Raw genomic sequence first — 22,529 nt, forward strand, 5'->3', positions numbered from 1 at the left:
AGTCTGTTCTTTTTCTTCAGTAATGTGGGTATCCCATATGTGTTTATATAAGATCCTGCTTAAATATAGAAAATCATGTGATGTATGTGTTTTAGCTCCTCCCCGAATGGAGAAGTCACTTCCTGACAAACAGGTGGAGCTTGGAGACCAGTTCAAGATCAAGGTTCCCTTCAGTGGAACGGGACCGTTCGAAGTCAGTGTTTTGAAAGATGGACGTGAATTGAAAGAAGGTGGACGTGTGAAGATCACAGAGTTTGATGATTATGTTGTGTTAGTTCTCAAAGGTACCCGTTCTTTCACTTTCTATTTTGAATATGCTAATGAGATTGGATAACTATAAGCATTAGTAATATCGCTGATCAGGCCTATTCCATGACATTAGCTCATTCGCCCCTGACATTTCATAATGAACTATTCCAACCATTGAGTTGGAAGAGTTCAAATGTGACTTTAGGGGTGAATGTGTCAATGTAAACTTCTTACTGATCATACAAAATCAAATAGTCATTGGAAGACAATTTCTGATCTTTTCTTTTTATCCAATACATAATTCCTTAACTGCTGACAATGACGATTAATGCCTATGTTCCACTTTATGGTAATATGCAGAAGTTGATAATATATTATGGATCTTGTGTATGTTGTGTTTGTGGTGTTCTTTTGGATCAAAGTTGGAATCGCCTGAATGAAATGTTTGAATGTGTTTTATTTATTCCTTCAGAATCTGTCGAAGATGACACTGGAGGTTACCAGGTCAAGGTGTCTAATCCCAGCGGAGCAGCAAGTACAAGCTTCAAGCTGGGAGTTGTCAGTAAGTAGTGCAGGTTATCTCCCCTTAAATGTCTCATTTTGAGCAAATATATCAGTTATATAAGCATAAGACAATAATTTTGATTTGAATATCCAAGTTTTGATATTTTATAGACCAGATGGGGCCTGATAATAAAGTTCAATACAGGCTATATGGACCATTGGTTTGATATATAAGTTTTTGATAAATGACAATTATAAAATCCAATTGTATCATTGTAGGTCCACCTGGATCTCCGAGTGGGCCCCTAGCGGTGTCAGAAATCACAAAAAGCACATGTAGTCTTTCCTGGAAGCCCCCTAGGGAGCTAGGTGGAGGAAAGCTATCACACTACGTGGTGGAGAGGCAAGAGATTGGCAAACCATACTGGGTCACAGTGTCGTCTCGCTGCAAGGTAAATAAGCCAACTGTCAGCTTCAAGTTTTATTGTTATAACTGTCCCTGTAAGGTAAACTACTGTCAGTGTCAAATCTTATAGTTATAACTGTCGATGTTTAAGCAAGGATTCTACTGTCAAATGTGGGGCAGAGGGTTGGGACCCAATAGAGGAACTTATGGGTTTAAACCTTCACACTCCTAACAGTACCTGGTTGGTAAAGTAGTTTTAACCTGAATTGATCTGCAGCATCCTTATGCCAAGGAGTTTCAATGTTGGGGCAGAGGGGCAGGGCCCAATCGAGGAAATAATGGTATATCTTTATCGATTATAATTAAAAACTATACAAGATTGGTGGACAAACAAGCGCAAAATTTTACTTTGAACCCATACCAAATCCATGATCGGGCAAGTCCAGTTTAAAATTGTAGGGGTGAATGAGTTGATGAATATTTTCATGCATGTGCCGTAGATGTATTACATGTACCTTTATATCAGTTATTTTCATCCGACGCTATCCCGGAATTCTACGGGTAAGAGAAAAGAAAGAAGACCAATTAATCAAAATATTAAAACCAAGTCTAAACAGGCCACAGTAAAATTTTGTGCTAGTTTGTCCACCAATCTTGTGAACATTGCGACGTCACGTTATTATTGTAGTGTGATGACATGTTATTGTGGCCTCACGATGTTGTCCTTTTGAAATAAACCTGAAGAGCCCTGTGTGAAGGGTGAAAGCAGCTTGTTTTTTAGTCGGTCTTTAGATCTTATTTATTTCAAAGATGCTTGATATTATGTGTATCATTCATAACTTGACTCAGTGTAACTGTTGAGCCCCGTGGGCCTCTTGTTTTTGTTTAGGATACCAAGCAGGATGTTCAGGGTCTAGTTGAGAACCACCAATACTTGTTCAGAGTTTCTGCCGTCAACGAGTTCGGACAGTCTGAACCACTCAAGGCTGAAAATCCAATTGTGGCCAAAATGCCATTTGGTATGTGAAATATATATATTTAAATGCTGTGTGTGTTTATTTTCATTTTTGAAATTTCATAAATATTAAACCAAATTCGCTTGATATTTGCTCTAATTTCATATTTCTTGGAATAATGTTTCTGAAATATAACTAAAACTATAACATTAATATTCATTGACTTACTGTCACCAGCCTTAAATTCCTGTGTTCCAGGAACAATTGTATATATCATTTGTCTTACATGTACTGTCCTACCTGTACAGATGCCCCGGGATCTCCAGGTGTACCTGAGGTTACACAGGTGGGTGGAGACTTTGCCAGTCTCACCTGGGCCAAGCCCCATTCCGATGGTGGTGGTCGCATCCTTGGGTACTGGATAGACAAGAAGGAGCACCGTACCGACAACTGGAGCCGCGTCAACAATCAGATCTGTACCCCAAACATCTTTAACGTGTCCAACCTTATCGAGGACAAGCAGTACGAATTCCGTGTGTATGCCGAGAATGAGGCTGGCATGAGCAAACCTTCCATGGCATCTACTAGTGTAAAGATCAAGGATCCTGATGGTGGGTTGGTGAATGGAGGTCAATGTCTGAAAGCATGCTCTTTGTGTGATATGATTGTATATCAGGAGGCATGGTTGTCTAGTGGTAGGATGCTAGACTCGTGACTGAAGGGTTGCGGGTTCGAGTCACATCACGACATTGTGTTGTATCTTTGAACAAGATACTTTACTCCGCTTGTTCCAGTCTACTCAGCTGTAAATGAGTATGTGGTTGGGCAGTGCTGGAATTGCTGAATGCTAGCTGTGAGCGCTGAAATGGCAACACCGACTGTATGCTCCCCAGGGAGTTGAGAAAGATATTGGCTGGTTGCAAAGGTCCTATAACCACGGATGTTAATCGGTGAACTGCTTTGAGATGACCTACAAACTAGGTTGTGATAAAGCGGTATATAAGAACCTCGAATTATTATTCATATATTTGTAAACGGTAACAACTTATCCATATCATTTTGAAGAGTCTGAAGATATGAAGAACATTTGATGGAAGTTTAATTCACAACTATGTTAGAAACCTGTCATATCATGCAAAATGGTGACTGTAGATTGTTACCATTCAAATGAAAACCATTAGAAATGCTCGTTGAGTTTTTCAGAAAGATACAGGTACATGTTTTATCTCAACAGCGGCTATATTGCCAGAGTTTGTTACGGGACTAAGAAAGAGTCAGTGTGTTGCTGGAAAGACCGCCAGATTTGAGGTTGAAATCACTGGCACACCTAAACCAGATGTTACATGGTAAGCATTTTGAATAGTATTTTTGGATAACATTTTATTTGTGCTTCAAAATCATGAATATATCAGGCAATGAGGAAGAACAATTTGGATACGTTGCATGATAAGAAATTATATAAACACATGAACAATTGGGTTTTGCAGTGGTTAATTATGCTTAGCAATTTCACATAGACAGCTGGGGTTGATTCCCAAATCTGATGTGAAAAGGTAAAAGGTCATCTGACTAGCCTCATGTTTTCTCCTGGTACTCAGGTTTCCTCTCATACTAAGAACCCCATCTGAGTGATTTTTGTAAAGTTGATAGATCTTGTGTCATACTTGTTGTATATTCATTTAATTTTAATTTAATAAACACAGCCTGCATCTAAGAAAAATCACATTAATCGCTCCTGCCAGTTTAGAACAAGAAATTTATATTTTCAGGTTCAAGGGAAGTCGCGAGCTGTTTGATGACAATAAATATGAGATCACAAATGATGGTAACCACTACTCCATGGCCATTAGGGATGTGTTCGGAGAGGATCAAGACGAGTATTCTGTCCGTGCTGTAAACAAGGGAGGATCTCGCAGCTCCAGGGCTGATCTGGAAATTAGATGTATGCTTTCACTTTGCATTGCACGTCATAAATTATGGAGTTATGCTCCGTTATTAAATTGCCGAATAGTGTCCACACAATTTCTTGAGTAATTTTCAACAGATTTACTTCAAACTTCATAGAAATATTAATTGCCATTGGAGCTTAGATGTTTTTAATAACTACCATTATCTGGAATTAATTTACAGAGTTATGCCCCATTTGTTTAATTTCTGAAACAGCTTCTGCTCGATATTTTTTGAATGGATTAATGGCGCACTTCATAGAACGGTTACTTATCACGAGAGCTCAGACAAGTTGGATAACCACCATTATCTGACCATAATTTACAGAGTTATGCCCCCTGAATCAGTGGAGTCAGTGTTATCACAATTATCTGATCATAATTAATAGACTTATTTCATTTGGTGTCATTAAATGCAATAGCACATCCATTCCATCATGTATTATTGCACTCATTGATTAAATACCACGTTTGTTTAATCATTTCTCCTTTAACATCAATTACTCACAAATATTTCATATATTTCAACGATACAAACAGGTGCTCAGTGAACTTTTGACGGGCGTTTTATGTCCCACTTCACAGTAGTTTTATTTTATTATTCAGGGTTGTATATTTTGTTTTGAACAACCTGAACTATTATTGTCCAATCTTACAAGTCTACAAACACCTTACCTAAAGGAATGAAACCTCTTGTTAACTTTGCACTGTGAGATGTTGAATTATGGAAAGAGTGAAATTTTCACCTAAAACAAGTAAAGAGAACCATGTTTGTGGTTTCTCTAAAAATTATAATAATAACATAAAGAGTTGAAAATTTCACATACACTCCAATTTGATGAAAGAAACACTATAAATAATTGGAAAATTTTTGAAAGGCAGTCATGTCAAATACTTGTATTTCATTGAAATATACATTTGCTGCCTTTTGAAAAACTATTATGGAAATTGAGATTCAGTAATTAAAACACAAGCTAATTTGATATAATGTCAACCAAATATTGTCTCATGTTATATCTACAGCTCCTCCCAAGGTCAATGTACCAGCAAGGTTCAAGGATGTTAGTACATTTGAAAAGGGTGAACCAGTTGTGCTGAAAATTCCATTCACTGGCAACCCCAAACCATCTGTGCGATGGGTACGAGACGGTCAAGATGTACGGGGTAAAGATTACTCAGAGGAGGTAGGGGAGAGACATGCCGTCCTCACCATTAACCATGCCACCAAGGAGCATGATGGACCATTCAGGATCGTCCTTGAAAATGATCTTGGCACAGATGAAGCCGTCATTAAAATACAGATTAATGGTATGTCATTTATATACAAATTAATGATATGAAAATACAAGTTAATGGTGTGTAATTAAAGTACAAATTAATGGTATCTACTTAAAATACAAATTAATGGTATGTCATTAAAATACAAATTAATGGTATGTAATTAAAATACAAGTTAATGGTATGTAATTAAAGTACAAATTAATGGTATCTAATTAAAATACAAGTTAATCGTGTGTACATTACTTTATAGATAAATCAGAACATATGATATACTAGTGCATTTAACTGAGGATGACATGCAAACGAATAATGGCCTATTTTAATGAGGCTATCAGGAGAGTACATAAGTTATATCTGTCATGTCAATGTAGAAGTACACATAGCAATAATATTAGTGTGATATAACCTCGACTAACTGCATACATGCCATAGCCATTATATACATATTCATGGCTCTGATACTGTTAGTGGGAGGCAGTTATCTTGTATGATATATGCCTGCAGCTTTGCTGAAATAAAGCGCCATACATTTTGCAAAAAGAAAATACCTTGTCTAGGATTCAAATCACAGCGGCCAAATTTGTTACAACACACAAAAAACTTCTTAACAACTAAATTTAAAGTCTAATGACAAGTTATTTGGCTAATATCTTGCTGAGATGTCAGGATGATGTGGAGCTTCAATATTTACGAAAACAGGAATAACCTTAATCTGTATTGAGGGACAATTAAGTCGAATTTGTTAAAATACTAAATTGACTTCTAGATCTGAATGATGTTAAAAGGCTTAAAGTCCTACTAATATTGAGCCAATAGTTTGCTAAAATATATTGTAGGGAAGTAGGTGAAAGAAAAGCCACTTAAAAACTGATGAACCTCAGCATGTCTCTTCTGTTTCTATTAACAATGACAGATACACACCTATGTGAACCTGAAGGTAACATTTAACAGGCTTTATATGTTATAAACTATTGTGTACTATATGAATAATCTATGTTACAGATCGCCCTGATCCTCCACGCTTCCCTGTCGCGGAAAATATTCGTGAAGATTCAGTTGTTTTGTCCTGGAAACCTCCAATGAATGATGGTGGCAGCTTCATCACTGGTTACGTGATTGAGAAATGCGAGCCCCCATCACAGCACTGGGTCCGCATAGCAAGTACAAGGTACAATCACTCCTACAGTTATCTTTGACCCATGTGTTACATCTCCCACCAAAATACATTGGTTATCTACCCATTGACCCAAGCCTGGGTCAAATTGGCTAAAATTTCAACAATCGTTATCTTCAGACCCAGGTGTACTGGAATCAAATACTCTTCATTGATGGTGAGGTCCTACGGTCACCCAATCCTTCCTTGGGAGGAATTTTACTATGTTTTTACATTATTTTATTGTTTCAATTATTTTTGACAATTACCTGCTATGTATAGATGTATATAGTCATAGCCATATTTGGAATATATGTAATACTTGTTTTTGTCACATCACAACAACAAATAACAATGTTTTTACAACTCAGGTGGGTTAAACCCCATGGCCCCTTGTATTTATGAAAGCCAAGTTTGTTCTGATCAGAAGTTAGTTTTGTTGATGGCAGGTCAATGTCTTATTGACAGACTAGACAATGTTAAACTGTGCTGCCCTGTGCTACTTTATTTATTGATGTGCCATTTACTCATTAACCCCTTAAGACACATTTGAGCTCTTCCAATTCAAAGGTTGGAATAGTTCATTATGAAATTTTAGGGGTGAATGAGTTAAGAATGTATCAGATAAACATGAGGTATCAGTGGTAGACTAATTGTTGTACTGTATAACATGAAATCGTCGTTGTGTATAAACATTCGTGGTTTTTATACGCCCGNGGTTGTTTTTAAACCACAAAAATAAATACAACAAATTTGAATGATACACATGTCTGCTGAATTAATGTTAATATAGGATATCCACGAAAGTTCGTATCATGAAACGATCTAAATGGCTTCAAACCACGAAGGAAAGTACCCACAAACATTTTGTGTTGTACAGTGATGTACATTTATTGACAAAAACTAATGACATGACTTGAATGTTTTAAATCTTTACAGAATGGCATTCCATAACGTGACTAGCCTTCAGAGTAACAAAGAGTACCAGTTCCGTGTGGCTGCTGAAAACCTTTACGGACTTAGTGAGCCCTGTGAACCTACAGCTACGATTAAAACGGATGATGCTGAATCTAAAAAGAAGAAGCATATGGAAGGTGTGTTGAAAATTTGTTTGTGGTGTAACAGGGTACTGTGTTCCAATTCTGTTCATTGTAAAAAGTTTATATCCTTATTATACCCCCTGCAAAATGAAGTTAGTGGGGTATACTATATAATACTTTTGATAATATTAGCATCAGCCAGTATTTCAATAAATGATGCAATATTGCTGTATGATATTTCAATTATGACTGCACTAATTCTACTTTTGATTTTACAGATGAATTTGGTAGAAAGATCAGAGGAAAAGGACCAAAAATTAGTGACTATGACAAATTTTGTAAGTATACGTTTTATACAGTGCATAGCTGTCAACCCTCCCTCATTAGGAGGTGGTAGACTCCCTCATTTTGATCAAATTTAATAAATCTCCCTCGAAACTCCCTCATTCAAGTCCAAACTCACACAAATTCAAAATCTACATCCTGTGGTCAAATGATCTCCTAGTTACTGCAGGGTGTGTGAAATGACTATGACAGAGATGTGTCTGAATCAAGTTAATGCTTTTTGGAGTTATTTTGATACATAAACAGGGAAAGATAAATTGAGCAAATCAGTTTCAGTCGCGTTTCACGCAATTTCTCGCTCATTGGAAATATGGGAGATCTCCCCCATTGGAGGTTTCAGAGGTTGACATCTATGGAACAGTCTGATTAAGTTATATATATATCTCAATGTCAAAGGGAACATAACTGTAGCCAATGAGATATCCAAGGTATTCAATAAACAAATCAACAGTTTATATACACAATTGATTATAGATGAAACTTAAATATGCATAACATATATTTCGATTAATAATTAATGAAAATCTAAAATTGATGAGGATTGGGTTTTATCATTAGAGAACTTGACTTGTTTTCAGATGAAGATTTATGGAAGAAGTATGTTCCCCAGCCTGTCACTGTGAAACAGGACAATATATACGACTACTATGACATCCTAGAAGAACTGGGAAGGTGGGTATATATACTGCCATAACCTGAAGAGCCCTGTGAAGGGTGAAAGCAGTAGTTTTTTAGTCGGTCGTTAATCTTATTTTTTCTACATATACTGCCATATAGATAAACACAATTTTATAAAGCAGTCATCAAAATAATGCCTTTTCAAAGTTATTCAATTAGCACTCTTTGTTCCTAGAGCGCTCTATATTTATAAAACTGTATATGTGTATAGATTTTGAAATTTTATGTAAAATACAGTCCTCATATTTGAAACTAAACATTAATATGTCTTTTTATTGCTGAAAAAGGAATTAAATAAATACAAGATACATTGCAGAAACAGCTTTTTATTCGGACAAATATCAACTCATTCACCCCTGAAATTTCATAATGAACTATTCCAACCTTTGAATTGGAAGAGTTCAAATGAGTCTTCGGGGGTGAATGAGTTAAACAATAAGCTGCTGTGTGATTTTTCAAATGGGAGCATTATGAATAGGGAGAAGGAAACATTTGTTTAACTGTACATTTTCCTTTTGACACAGTGGAGCATTTGGTGTTGTCCACCGTTGCGTCGAGAAGAAAACTGGACGTGTGTTTGTGGCTAAGTTCATCAACACTCCTTATCCCCTAGACAAGGCCACTGTTCGCAATGAAATAAACGTGATGAACCAGACCCACCACCCCAAACTCCTCACCCTACATGATGCTTTCGAGGACAAATACGAAATGATTCTTGTCCTCGAATTGTGAGTATGAAATTTGTTCATATTATAGCATATAGGTACTAATAATTTATTTTTAATTTTTATTCTGAGTGCTGATGAAAATTCAGGTCAAACGTATATATTATGTATGTGGACTATTGGTTTTCAAAAATCAAGAGCATATTAATTGCCAGATCTTGATTTGAAATGTGTCAGCTAAAGGACTTGGGGCATTATGGGTAATTTTTGGCCTCATGAAAAGTACAAATTTCAACTTTAATTCATTTACCAATTTTTGTTATAAATTGGTTAGTTGGGGCTATCTGTCTTGGTGTATATTGTTTATAATGCCCATGCGTAGATGCCCTACCATAGCAACAAAATTGCGTTGCTAGCAGAAATAACCAAACTATGATGTTTTCGGAGCGTTAGCAGGCAGAAATGGAAGCCTTTGCATATGACAAACAAAATTTCCTTTCTACGACTGAACGCTGGTATGACAATGTTTACTGGTATGACAATGTTTACTGGTATGACAATGTTTAATCATGTCAAATATTTGTATGTTTGTTGCATGGGGAGGCTTTCAAAAATTGAAGAGTTAATTTCCTTTAAAATTGCCAATTTTCAACCAAATCGTGCACAACATACAATATTCATGCATTTTATTGTGAAAATGCAGATTTATGTCTCTGTCTGTAATGCCATATCTTCTTAACCAGTTGTCGAATGAATTGGAAATTTCATATTTGCCTACCTTATTTCAGATTGCAAATATAATGACTAATTCTAAATCCCCGATGAGGCTGGAAATACCCCTTATATTTAATGCCCCTAGTCCTTTCTTGTCAACTCTGTGAGCTGTTCTGTCTAACCCCACATTGTTCCATTGCCTGTTTTACAGCCTAGCAGGGGGTGAGCTATTTGACAGGATTGCTGCTGACGACTACAAGATGAATGAGGCAGAGGTCATCAACTACATACGACAAGTGTGCGACGGTCTGCGTCACATGCACGAGAACAGCATTGTCCATCTTGACATTAAGGTAACCATATCAAGTTCTTGACTTCTGCCTAAATGTGGTCAAACCAATCCAGGTGACGTACTATGGCATCTGTTCACGATCAATTTTTTTCATAAAATGACATCTTTTTAATTGCAAAATGAAATTTCATCAAATTAGACTGAAAACATCCCTAAGCGTTAGGGATTCAATATTGTTTATATTAAGGGGCTGATTTCCCATTAATGCCACGGCAAAAAGGTAATTCAGTCATTTTACTTTAAACAACTTCCCTTGAAATTTGAGATAGATCTCAACCACATTGTGATGGAGGCATTCTCTATTCTCAAGTAGTGGAGATTAAAAAATGTACAAATGGAAGGGCTGGTCCATCTGGGGAACAAAGGGGTTCAGGCCAAAAAATAAAGGCTATCTTAAAGTGTCAATATATTAGGCAGGATTCTCTGCTATTAAGTGATGGATACCAGCCAAATTTGGTTGGAAGCTCTATCGGGTAGTTAAGATTCAAAACTGTAAAAGGGGTGAAAAGGGGCTTATTTTGCCATATTGCTTTAAACAACTTCTTTTCTGGAGCTTTGAGGTTGATATCAGCCATTTTTGGTAGACAGCATTCTCAGGTGGTGGGTATTCAAAGTTTTCCAATTTACAATTAGAGTTTAAGAGCTGATTTCTCTGGAGTTTAATAGTATAAACCATATTTTATTTCGTAAATTTGCAATTACAATATACAGAACATGTAATTATTACATATATGAAATAGGATCCAGAAACAAGTTATTAAACTTATATCAATCTGTTAACTTGAGTTTGAGGGGTCGGACCAAAACAGATTGGTTGAGACTAAGTGAGTCATTTGATAGATATGTCAATTTCTCTAATTTATAGCCAGAGAATGTAATGTGTGAGACAAAGAAGAGCACAGGAGTGAAGATCATTGACTTTGGTCTTGCAACCAAACTCAACCCTGATGAGAAGGTGAAGGTCACTACGGCCACTGCTGAGTTTGCTGCCCCAGAGATTGTGGATAGGGAACATGTAGGATTCTACACAGACATGTGGGCTGTTGGAGTCCTTGCCTACGTCTTGTAAGTTCTTAACTGAAAGTACTCCTTCTCCTCATATTTTCTGTAGAGACGTAATACTTGAAGGTAAATTCAAAAATTAGTATTTTGATGCAGTCAGATGTGTTTAACTCATTCACCCCAGAAGACACATTTGAACCCTTCCAATTCAAAGGATGGAATAGTTCATTAAGATATTTCAGTGGTGAATAAGTTAAGAATTACCTGGTTATAAAAATCAGCGTTACTTATACACATGCCAATGTCCATGTTAGATCACCATCGTCATATGATGGAGTGTTCAAATTGTTCTTCTCCCTTTATTCGTCTGTTTTCTAGGCAGCCATTTTGATTTTGACAGTTCAGGATTGTTATCACTATTTCTATTACTTGACATGTCTTTCTCAACTTTTTATATGAAGGTTCCACTTGGTCCATAAATAGTTATGCCTGTTTCATTCTGAGACTGTTTGGAAAAAGAAGATGGCCACCAGGCAACCATATTGGATCTTGATAGTTAAAGCTTGTGGTTATTGTTTCTCAAGAAGAACTTGACAGATCTTTCTCAAATATCATATATAGGTCCCCCTTGTTCCTTAGTTATGCCTGTTCCATATTGAGATTACTTGAGAAACAAATCTGTACAGAAGTACTCAGCAATCCATTCTCAAATGGTGGGCAACAAATTCCTACAGAAGTACTGAGCAATCCATTCTCAAATGATGGGCAACAAATTTCCTCTGGGGTCTCTTGTAGTACATGTATTGGTAAATGTCATCCTTTTATCGAGTCAATTTCCCGATTTTTACTAATCATATTACCTGATAAATGTTCTTCTCCTTCATTAGACTGAGTGGGTTGTCTCCCTTTGCGGGCGAGGATGACCTTGAGACATTACAAAATGTGTCGATGTGTGATTGGGAGTTTGCTGAGGAGGCATTCTCCTCAATCTCACCTGAGGCCAAGGACTTCATTAGGAAACTCCTTGTGAAACAGCCAACGTAAGTATACCATATTTCCCACTTTGACAAATGTCCTGGGAACAGGATGGGTGCCTGCAATTAAGCCCCCTTCCTAATTTTGTCTCCCTCTCAAAAATAAATGTAGTTAATTTTTGTCTCTGACGTAAGGAAATTAGCTAACTGGATGCAAAACAACATAAACCCGAGTTAAATACTCGCACTAAATAACAGTAATTATATAGGTAAATGATGAAAATACTTTGCTTTTTTAGTATGTATACATTGCAATTTCACCTGGATTACCTGTGGTAAACTAAATGAGCAGTGGGCCTCCCCAGTTTTGTATTATTAGTTTATTAGTATATTGTGGTATGTAGCATGCCTGTGTACTTGCAGTTTCATAGTCATGTTCCCTTAATTAAAAGTCTGAAGTTACTATAGGAAAATAAGAAGATATTCAAAATGATCATAAACGTATGATATGCAATTTTATTGGCGAACAAAAATCAATTGTAATCATGGATGTTTTCATAATACCCTGTGGTAGATACTGCACTACATGGTAAAATACGAACTATACATATAATGTTGACACTTAGTGGGAGCCAGTGTAAGATTCCACCTGATTATACACCATAAAAATGGATGTTCACAATATCGCTGTTGTCTGTTTGTAGGAGGAGAATGACCGTACACGAGTGTCTGGATCATGCCTGGCTCAAGGTCAGTACTGTGGTCCAATTATCACAGAAATAAGATATCATACGCATTCTACTGCTTTGTGAAAAGATTCATGTAGCACAACCATTAATTGTTTTTATGTGACTATTTGATGACTAGTATGGTATGTACTCTGTCACGGTCATCAGACAAGGTCTTCATTGTCTGGTCTAAAGATGACAGGGTACATGCGTTACTAGTCATCAAAACATCACATATAAACACTTAATGGTTGTGTTACATCAATCTTTTCACAATCCATACTTACCAACATGAAGAAAATGTTTAAAAACAGATTCTACTCTATTTGGCGACATGCAGCCAAATTTTGACATCTGTACATGACACCAATATGTGTCCTTAATCCCCAAAATTGGCAAATTCATAGTTAACACATTTGCATCTAATGGCCAAGTAACCTTGAACGGGATCTGATGCTGTCCCTTCATATGTCGTATATCAATTTGTAAATTCATTTTTATTTTAACATTTTTAAGAAAAGACTAATAAAAATATCCCAAGAGGATGATGATTAAGATTTGTTGGCCGGAAAAGGGTAAAATTTGTGATCTCTAAAATAGTGCACTATTAACCAGCAGTTTGACGAGTTAAATATTTATTATTTAGCATCCCTAATAAAAGTTTTACAAAGTTTGCTAAGGAAAACAAAATCTGTTTATAAATGAGGCCATTAGGGGGTATTTACAATACATTGTTCAAACACTCCCAACATTTTTTTTTCTGAAATACCAAAGGGGCCCAAAGTCTGGGAAACAGCTAGCGATATGTAGTCAATTCATGAAGATTTTAAAACGTTTTTCAGACTTATTTACAAGGAATAGTATTGAGTTATCTTTTGTTTATGCATTTAGTGAATTAATTAATCATATTTTTATCAAAATAAAGGGCCATTGATGCCTGTATTTCATGACACAAAAAACATGGTTACCCGGTTTTGGTTCGGATAAGCACACACGGTTGTCCGGCTGCCATTATTTCTAACCGTTGCAGCCCCTCTTAAAACAGGTGAGTGTCTTCAGGCCCCTTGGGCCTCATGTTCACTGGTTGATATTGAAATTCTATTTTTATTCAGGGCGACTTGAGTGACCGCCAGACCAGGATTCCGTCCAGTCGTTACGACAAGATCAGAGCCAGAATTGCTCAACGCTATGTAAGTGATGAGCATGCTCAACGTAATCCTCTGCTATAGTAACGACTGGATAATAGGTTTATATCACGATTCAGGCATAATAATATTTTTCTCTGGTAAATAGAGTAAGCGTGTTCCACTGTCATGTTTTTTGTTTTAATGTTTGTGACATGACAGTAACGTACGTTTCATGGTTATTTCTGTGTCACGTCGTCTTCTCTATAAAAAATAACTATATTACAACTGAGGTAACCGATACAGGGCCCTTGGACCTCTTACTCATTTTGACAAAGATTGTCTGCTGCCCAGCTTTTGTAGTTTTGATATAAGGGGAACAATTCTTATGAATTTTATTTTCAATTTTTGAGATTTTTTGAGCCAGAAATGTATTTGATTTTGCCTCTTCCCATAATTGTGATCGTGATATTCTTAATAGGGATTGAACAGCATTTTTAAAATTTTCATGCCGGTATGAAAGTAAATCGGTTACATCCATATTGCATGAATCTAGCTAGGGCTTCATGTTTAATATGGATGTAACCGATTTGCGTTAATTCATACCAGCATGAAAATTAAAAATAAAAGCCAATCAATCCATATATTTAAATTTTTACTATAGAACAATTGTTTAGTTTTATTTATTTGTTCTTAATCTATTTACTGCGTTTTTTTTTATATGCGTCATCCTTTAAACAACATTGACGGAACAGCCCTATTTAAATAAAATTGGCACCAAAATTAACTGTAGTCATTTAAACGTTTGGTGCAGGGGCATTCTCCATGTTATCCGAAGTGAAGCGACAAGACTATCATTGAGCAAGGTTAATCTATGACGTCATAAGTAAACCATGTGTTACGTCACAAGAGTTTTTGCTTTCATACTCAAATGAAATGCATTTCTGCATGTAATGTTCATATAGTGGGTAGCAGCTAAAATGAAAATATCTGTTTATGAATCCAAATTTCTTTTTGTGAATGATTCAATAGTAATAGGGAGTAAAGTATGTGATGATATGTACTGACTCAATTCTATTGTTTTTCAGGCTGACTGGCCAGCACCTATGCCTGCTATTGGTCGCATTGCTAACTACAGCTCCCTGAGGAAACACAGGCCCAAGGAATACAACATCTATGATGCTTACTTTGGTAAGTTCATTCTGTTAGCTTAATATCGTGTAGCAGAACTGGACTGGGTTGATCGTCAGCGACCAGGTAGCTCAATTGTTAGAGTGTCTGTCTAGAATTCAGAGGGTCCTGGGTTCGAACCCCGCTCTGGCCGTTGAATTTCTCTTTCTCCTGTTACAAAATTGGCGAGCTTGCTAACCCATGTTTCAAGCATTTGGTGTACGCTTAGCGAAGGTAGCAAAGTGGGAAAATTGGCTAAATGACAACAAATAAATAATATTCAATATCAAAGTAATTTATTTTAATATTTATTAGGGATTTTTGATGAAATATGACGAGTAATCTATGTTTCTTTGTTTACACTGTTGTTTCCACTTCACATCTTAACAATAAAAATAATGATATTTAAAACTCAGGTCAATGTTAAGGCCCTTGAGCCTGTTGCTTATATATTTGTTAACTAGTGAGCTCCTAATTGCTCTAAAATATGACTGTAGAAAACTTTCACTGACTTCATTTGACACTGGCTGTTGTAATGACGTTAAAAATTGATAAAAATCCATTCTCTTTTATTGTACTCTCGACAGGGAGAAGTTTTATTCATTTGTTTTGATAGTTTTGTTTAAAGTGATTCTTTTATGTCTATTAATTGATAATTATATGGTTAATAACCAATGTAAATTTGCTTGTTTTCAGATCGTAAGGAGGCCATCCCCAAGTTTATTCGTCGCCCTAGGAATGTGGTAGTTGGAGAGAATCAGTCAGCCAGGATTGACTGTAAGGTCATCGCAGCTTCCCCGCCCATCATCACATGGTCAGTATGGAGACGGTTTTCAAAAATAAAAAATTGGCCAAGTAAAAACAATGTTGAACTCATTCACCCCTGAAATTTCATAATGAACAATTCTTTCCTTTGAATTAGAAGAGTTCCAATGTGTCTTTAACGTTGAATGGGTTAGGAGGCACGGTAGCTTAGTGGTAGAAGGCCGGGCTCGTGACAGAAGGTGTTCATGGCTAAGTGTTGTATCTTTGAACAAGATACTTGTTCCAGTCTACGCAGCTGTAAATGAGTATGTAGTTGGGCAGTGCTAGAATTGTAAAATGCTAGCTGTAAGTACCTAAATTGCAGCATCGGCTGTACATGTATGCTCTCCAGGGAGTTGAAAAAGATATAGGATGGTTGCAAAGGCCCTATAACCACGGATAATAACCTGTGAACCAATTTGAGACGACCTATGAACTAGGTTGTGATAAAGTGGTATATAAGAGCCTCAAATTATTATTATTGTTCATTATTGTCAAATCTGCAGGCACTTCAATGACAATCAGCTGACCCAGAGTATCAAGTACATGCAGAAGTACATGGGTAAGGAGTACCAGCTCAAGGTCAGCCGCTGCAAGGCAGAGGACAAAGGAGAATACATTGTGATCGCACAAAATTCCTTCGGACGTCGCGAGGAAAAGGCTACGATATCTGTGGAATGTTAGTACAGTACTTTTCACTTAATATCACGTCTCTTAATGTCCCTTTTTCGGTTATTATCATGTTTTTTTATGTAGCGTTTTTCCTGCTATATAATCTACATTGTATGTTATTCAATTCATTTATTATCACTTGTTTTGATGTCAATTTCGCTTAATATCACTTTATATTGCCCACTGTCACAAAAAATCATCAGTAAATGAAAGAATTATGCCCCTGAGAGTTATTTATCATGTGTTGGCTATAGAGCTAGCTAGTAGAACCAATCATTGTAGTGTCTAGAGAAACTGTAACAAGAGAGGCTAACTAAAATTTCTTAAATATCTGATTGATCACACATAATTATATATTGTTTGGTTTCAGCCTTAACACCACTGACACCCATGACCCCGAGCAGGTCTACCACCCCTATGAGGAGGTTAGTATATATATATGTGATGATGTGTCACACCTCATAATGTCTGTATATATATATATGTGATGATGTGTCACTCCTCATAATATCAGTGTATATATATATGTGATGATGTGTCACACCTTATAATGTCTCTGTATCTATATATGTGATGATGTGTCTCACCTCATAATGTCTCTATATATATATGTGACTGTGTGTCACAGGTCATAATGTCTGTATATATATATGTGTGACTGTGTGTCACACCTCATAATGTCTGTGTATATATATATGTGACTGTGTGTCACAGGTCATTGTGTCTGTGTATATATATGTGTGACTGTGTGTCACAGGTCATTGTATCTGTATATATATATGTGTGACTGTGTGTCACAGGTCATTGTGTCTGTATATATATATGTGCGGCTGTGTGACACACCACATTTTGTGTGTATATATATATGTGTGTGTCTGTGTGTCAGATGATTTTGTGTCTGTATATATATATGTCTGACTGTGTGTCACAGGTCATTGTGTCGATGTATATATATGTGTGACTGTGGGTCACAGGTCATTGTGTCTGTCTATATATATGTGTGACTGTGTGTCGCAGGTCATTGTGTCTGTATATATATGTGTGGCTGTGTGTCACAGGTCAATTTGTCTGTATATATATATGTGTGACTGTGTGGTTTATATTGGTAATGAGATATCAAATCACCTCCTCAGAATGTCACGAGCAATGTCGGAGCCCCCAGAGCCACCCAAGGATGAACCTCCCAAATTCAGCTTTGATCTCCGACCTCGTCTCATCCAGTCAGGAAGTGACTTTAAGCTGATCTGTTGTGTGCAGGCCCAGCCAGCACCAAAGGTCAGTATGCTTAAACTTGCTTTGTCATATTTCAGAAAATGAGGCAAACAAGCATTGAAGTTTTCGTCATGTTCAGATTTTGTATTATCATAAATGTAGAAATTTGCACAAGAAGAGTATGATATGCATACACCACATCTGCATGTTGACTTTCAGGTGACTTGGTACAAGAATGGGGTCGCTCTGGTAAAAGATCGTCATTACTCCATTTTCTACTCCACTGGAGTTGCCTCCCTTGAGGTGCTGTCTGCCCGTGTTGATGACTCAGGCCGCTACACTTGTGAGGCTATCAATGAGCTTGGAAAGGTGGAAACAAGCTCCAAAATAACTGTTGAAGGTAAGTGTTCTGTACAGTGCCAAGCTTTCTTTAGCTTTATATATTCTTCAGATGCACTGTAGTTTTCATTCACCCCTGAAATTTCATAGTGGACTATTCCAACCTTTGAATTGGAAGAGTTCAAATATTTTCTGTACAGTGCCAAGCTCCCTTTAGCTCTATATATTACATATACATTGAAGTTTTCATTCACCCCTGAAATTTCATAATGGACTATTCCAACCTTTGAATTGGAAGAGTTCAAATATGTCTTCGGGGGTGAATGAGTTAAAGTTATGATGCAAGAGTTTGTGATATGTTACAAGGCCTTGTGATTTATTCTGCAGACCGAGCTTGTCACGAGGACATCACAAAGGGGTCAGCTCTAACCTCTTCCACCTCACGCATGGTGAGACGGACGACTGGTGGTCACGGCACGGATGAGTCAAGCAGCTACCGCAGCGAGACCTCATCTTCCACTACGACCTCGAACTCAAGGTCAAGCCGGCGTGTCATAGAAGAAGTGTCTGAGGATTCCAGCTCGTACTCATCCAAACGGAGTGAGAGAATGAGTAAGCTAGACTGATCTCTTGTATAAACTTTAATTGTAGCAGATGCATCTCCAAGTTAAATGGAGATGAGACTCTCTTTTATTTACTGCTTCATATACATTATGTTGTTATGTCATTTTTCCGCCATTTGTGGAGCAAAAAAAAGTGTAAGCTTGCTTTTTTTCACCTTATAATTATTAAAATATTTCGTATATTATACATACTCCTGAATGGAGTTTGTGATGGAAAAAGCTTGGTTTTCTTTGCCTGATTAGAATTTGTAATATTTTATTTTATATATTTGCTCCTCTGAAAGAAGTGAAAGAAGAAATAAGCTTGGGATTCTGTGCCTTATAAATATTAATATATTGTACATTATACTCCTGTATTTGGAGTGAGAGAAAAGCTTTTACCTCATAAATCTTGTAACATCATTGTTTGAGTCATGTTCTGTGATCTTAAATTTGACTAATTAATGGTGCAATATTTAAAAGGGTGAAATGTTAATAAAATAACAGCAAAAAATATTATGTGATGTTGATGTTCACCATATTTACATCCTACACACACACACACACACACACACACAAAGAGCAAAGAGCTTCAAATTCCCCAGTAATTGATGTGAATGTTGCACTGGATCCATGTTGATGTACTTGTAGTGAGCACTGTACAATCATCACAATTAATGTGAAATTTGCATTTACTGTAGCTAGCTAAGTATAATCCCAGTTTTAACCAATTAACATACCAACGCTCACTGGCTCATGTATATGTAGTTAGATTTTAGAAATAGTTATCTGTAGTATCCCGTTGAGGGGTGTGACGAGACCAGAAACTGAGGGAGAGGGATGACAGATTGTAGATTGGCTCCCAGGGAGTTCTCTGGATTTGTAACAACTACGTAGTGGCTCCCAGGGAGTTCTCTGGATTTGTCACAACTATACGTAGTGGCTCCCAGGGAGTTCTCTGGATTTATCACAGATATGTAATGGCTCCCAGGGAGTTCTCGGGAACTGGGGAACTGCGTAGTGTCTGTAACATAAGTGTTGCATGCCTAGTCAGGGCATGTTTGTAAATCAGAGGTGATATCTAAAGGTCAGGAAGTTCAGATGTTGTATCTGAAAGTTGAGGATAACATGCCAAGGTTACAAAGATATCGCTATCAGTGAGGTGTTGATTGACAAGATCAACAAGGTTGAGGGGGACCGGAATGGTTATTGTAAGGAGGCAGGACCAAAATCGAATCACTCTTTATAAAATACTTATAAATCAATAAATGTGTCCACAGTTAAGTTATTACAATAATTTATCCTTATAACACATACTTCTGCATCTTTTTTTGTCGAGAGATGATTAACTTTTAAGTTCAAATAGCATCAGAAGATGTATTTCAAGCTCAAAATGAAGTTTTTTAAAAAAAGGGCGTGTGCAAGGACTATGTATTTTGTTTGGGACTGTGGGAATAAATTCACAATATAGAAATACTTTCATTCATTCAAATTCAAAAGGTCCTCCTAAAATGTTAAAATGATGACAAAGAAATGTTCATTAGAAGCGCAGAATGTTTCAAAGTTCAAGCCGTGATCAGTTTTGTGTACTGACATTGCGAAAAAACAGGAAACGCTAATTGGTGATGTTAGAGTGTTCTTTAAATACCTCAGGCGAGCACAGGTTGTTTATTTCTTTGGTAATAACACCCATCGCTATTCTTTGTTTGATACAACCATAAACTAAAATAATTTATCCACTGAATTTTCAATAAATGAAAAATTGATCGATTGGTGATCCAGGTTTTGGTACTGTCACCTTAGATCCAAATTTATATCTGGTCAGGGTGATATCCCAAGGTCAAGGTCAGAGAAGGCTGCTTCAAGTAGGGGATATTGCAAGTCTAAGAATATGCACAGGAGTGATAGAGAAAGGTCAGCGGTCAAATATTGTGTGTCTGGTGTTTATTCACATGGTAACGATGTACAGGTACATATACATCTAAATAAAACCATAAAGAATTGGGAAATTTTCTGTTTTTGATGTGCATTTGGATATATGCATTGACATGAAAGTGTTATAGACTACAGTGTATACGTACCTAATTGAATTGCCTTCAACATACGATAATAAAATATATATACTATAGGGTTTTATACAGCATATCAAAAGCATTTTATTCAGATTTGCTGCCAATTAATTTCAATTTTGATTTCATTTTAACATATTTAAAATCAGCATATCTGGTTATCTTCTAAACAATGATATATTCACATGCAAACATTTCGGAGGTCAAACTCAAAAGAATTTTCTTTCATGTACTTTCACTTTACTGATCAATGAAAAGTGTGGTTAATACTTGATTTTCATTACAACGTATATGTATTTTGTCTTTAATATTTATAAACATGATGCAGTAAATATTTGACAAATAATATAGTGGTTGACAAACCTTTAGGAAAACTGACCAGTAGATAACCATACAATGTACAGGTAATTATTTCTTCAAAAATTAGTGAAAAAACAGTGCAGTCATTTTGATTTGATACTGGAAATATAACAGGAAGCAATGGTTCAATATCTAAACTATTATGTGGCAGGTTTATTCAACAAATGATGTTCAAATAAATGCTGAAGTTCACAGTTTACAAGAATACAATATTAATGGAGTATGACCGAAACACACTCGAGAGGAACCTGTCCAGTTAAACTTTGGACATACAATATACCAAAGTTACACGTGGCCAATATAAAACCTGTCCGGTTAAACTTTGGACATACAATATACCAAAGTTACACGTGGCCCATATTAGAACTGTTGAATTTAACTCGGAACATACAATATATCATGGCTACAAATCGCCCATATTAGAACTGTTGAATAGAATTTGACATACAATATACCAAAGCTACACATGGCCCATACTAGACCTTTTGAATAGAATCTTTGATATACAATATACCAAAGTTATACGTGGCCTATATAAAACCTGTTTATTAGAACCTTGGGCATACAATATACCAAAGCTACAAACCGCCTATATTAGAACTGTTGAATAGAATTCTGACAAACAATACACCAAAGCTACAAGTGGCCCATATTAGACCTGTTTATTATAATCTTGGATATACCATATACGAAAGCCACAATTGGCTAATGCTAGATCTGTTCGATAAAACCTTTGATGTACACTATACCAAAGTTACAAGAAGCCCATATTAGTCATGTTGAATATAACTTGGAATACACAATATATCATGGCTACAAATGGCCCATATTAGACCTGTTTAATAGAACTTCGACATACAATATACCAAGGCTACACATGGCCCATATTATACCTGTTAAATAAATAGAACTTTGACATGCAAAATACCAAAGCTTCAAGTGGCCGTTATAAGACCTGTTGAATAGAACTTGGGATAAACAATATACCATGGCTACAAGTGGCCCATACTAAACCTGTATGACCTAGAACATGCACCAATCTGTACTGGGCCTGGTGGGCCAGGAACATACACCATCTAGTACTAGGCCTGGTGGGCCAGGAACATGCACCAATCTGTACTGGGCCTGGTGGGCCAGGAACATACACCATCTAGTACTAGGCCTACAGGACCTGGATCATTCAC

At 36.6% G+C, this 22,529-nt stretch overlaps 1 protein-coding gene across 19 annotated transcripts in view; it reads left to right on the forward strand.

Moving 5' to 3' along the window:
* Positions 1 to 22,529, forward strand: part of LOC110445868 (twitchin-like) — a 191,456-nt gene that overhangs the window by 155,327 nt on the left and 13,600 nt on the right. For all 19 annotated transcript variants that reach the window (XM_021490707.1, XM_021490699.1, XM_021490768.1 and 16 more), the window contains 25 exons: positions 96 to 284; positions 722 to 811; positions 1,033 to 1,205; positions 2,049 to 2,178; positions 2,424 to 2,726; positions 3,350 to 3,461; positions 3,885 to 4,057; positions 5,085 to 5,369; positions 6,345 to 6,510; positions 7,435 to 7,589; positions 7,814 to 7,873; positions 8,459 to 8,552; positions 9,083 to 9,286; positions 10,149 to 10,290; positions 11,155 to 11,354; positions 12,179 to 12,331; positions 12,970 to 13,015; positions 14,106 to 14,183; positions 15,206 to 15,308; positions 15,984 to 16,101; positions 16,598 to 16,770; positions 17,134 to 17,188; positions 17,897 to 18,038; positions 18,195 to 18,375; positions 18,702 to 18,926. In XM_021490707.1, the coding sequence (XP_021346382.1) occupies positions 96 to 284; positions 722 to 811; positions 1,033 to 1,205; positions 2,049 to 2,178; positions 2,424 to 2,726; positions 3,350 to 3,461; positions 3,885 to 4,057; positions 5,085 to 5,369; positions 6,345 to 6,510; positions 7,435 to 7,589; positions 7,814 to 7,873; positions 8,459 to 8,552; positions 9,083 to 9,286; positions 10,149 to 10,290; positions 11,155 to 11,354; positions 12,179 to 12,331; positions 12,970 to 13,015; positions 14,106 to 14,183; positions 15,206 to 15,308; positions 15,984 to 16,101; positions 16,598 to 16,770; positions 17,134 to 17,188; positions 17,897 to 18,038; positions 18,195 to 18,375; positions 18,702 to 18,926 (3,750 nt within the window). The remainder of the gene's footprint in view (positions 1 to 95; positions 285 to 721; positions 812 to 1,032; positions 1,206 to 2,048; positions 2,179 to 2,423; positions 2,727 to 3,349; positions 3,462 to 3,884; positions 4,058 to 5,084; positions 5,370 to 6,344; positions 6,511 to 7,434; positions 7,590 to 7,813; positions 7,874 to 8,458; positions 8,553 to 9,082; positions 9,287 to 10,148; positions 10,291 to 11,154; positions 11,355 to 12,178; positions 12,332 to 12,969; positions 13,016 to 14,105; positions 14,184 to 15,205; positions 15,309 to 15,983; positions 16,102 to 16,597; positions 16,771 to 17,133; positions 17,189 to 17,896; positions 18,039 to 18,194; positions 18,376 to 18,701; positions 18,927 to 22,529) is intronic.

Source organism: Mizuhopecten yessoensis, unplaced genomic scaffold (genome assembly GCF_002113885.1).
Source record: "Mizuhopecten yessoensis strain PY_sf001 unplaced genomic scaffold, ASM211388v2 scaffold267, whole genome shotgun sequence".
Classification (NCBI taxonomy): domain Eukaryota; kingdom Metazoa; phylum Mollusca; class Bivalvia; order Pectinida; family Pectinidae; genus Mizuhopecten; species Mizuhopecten yessoensis.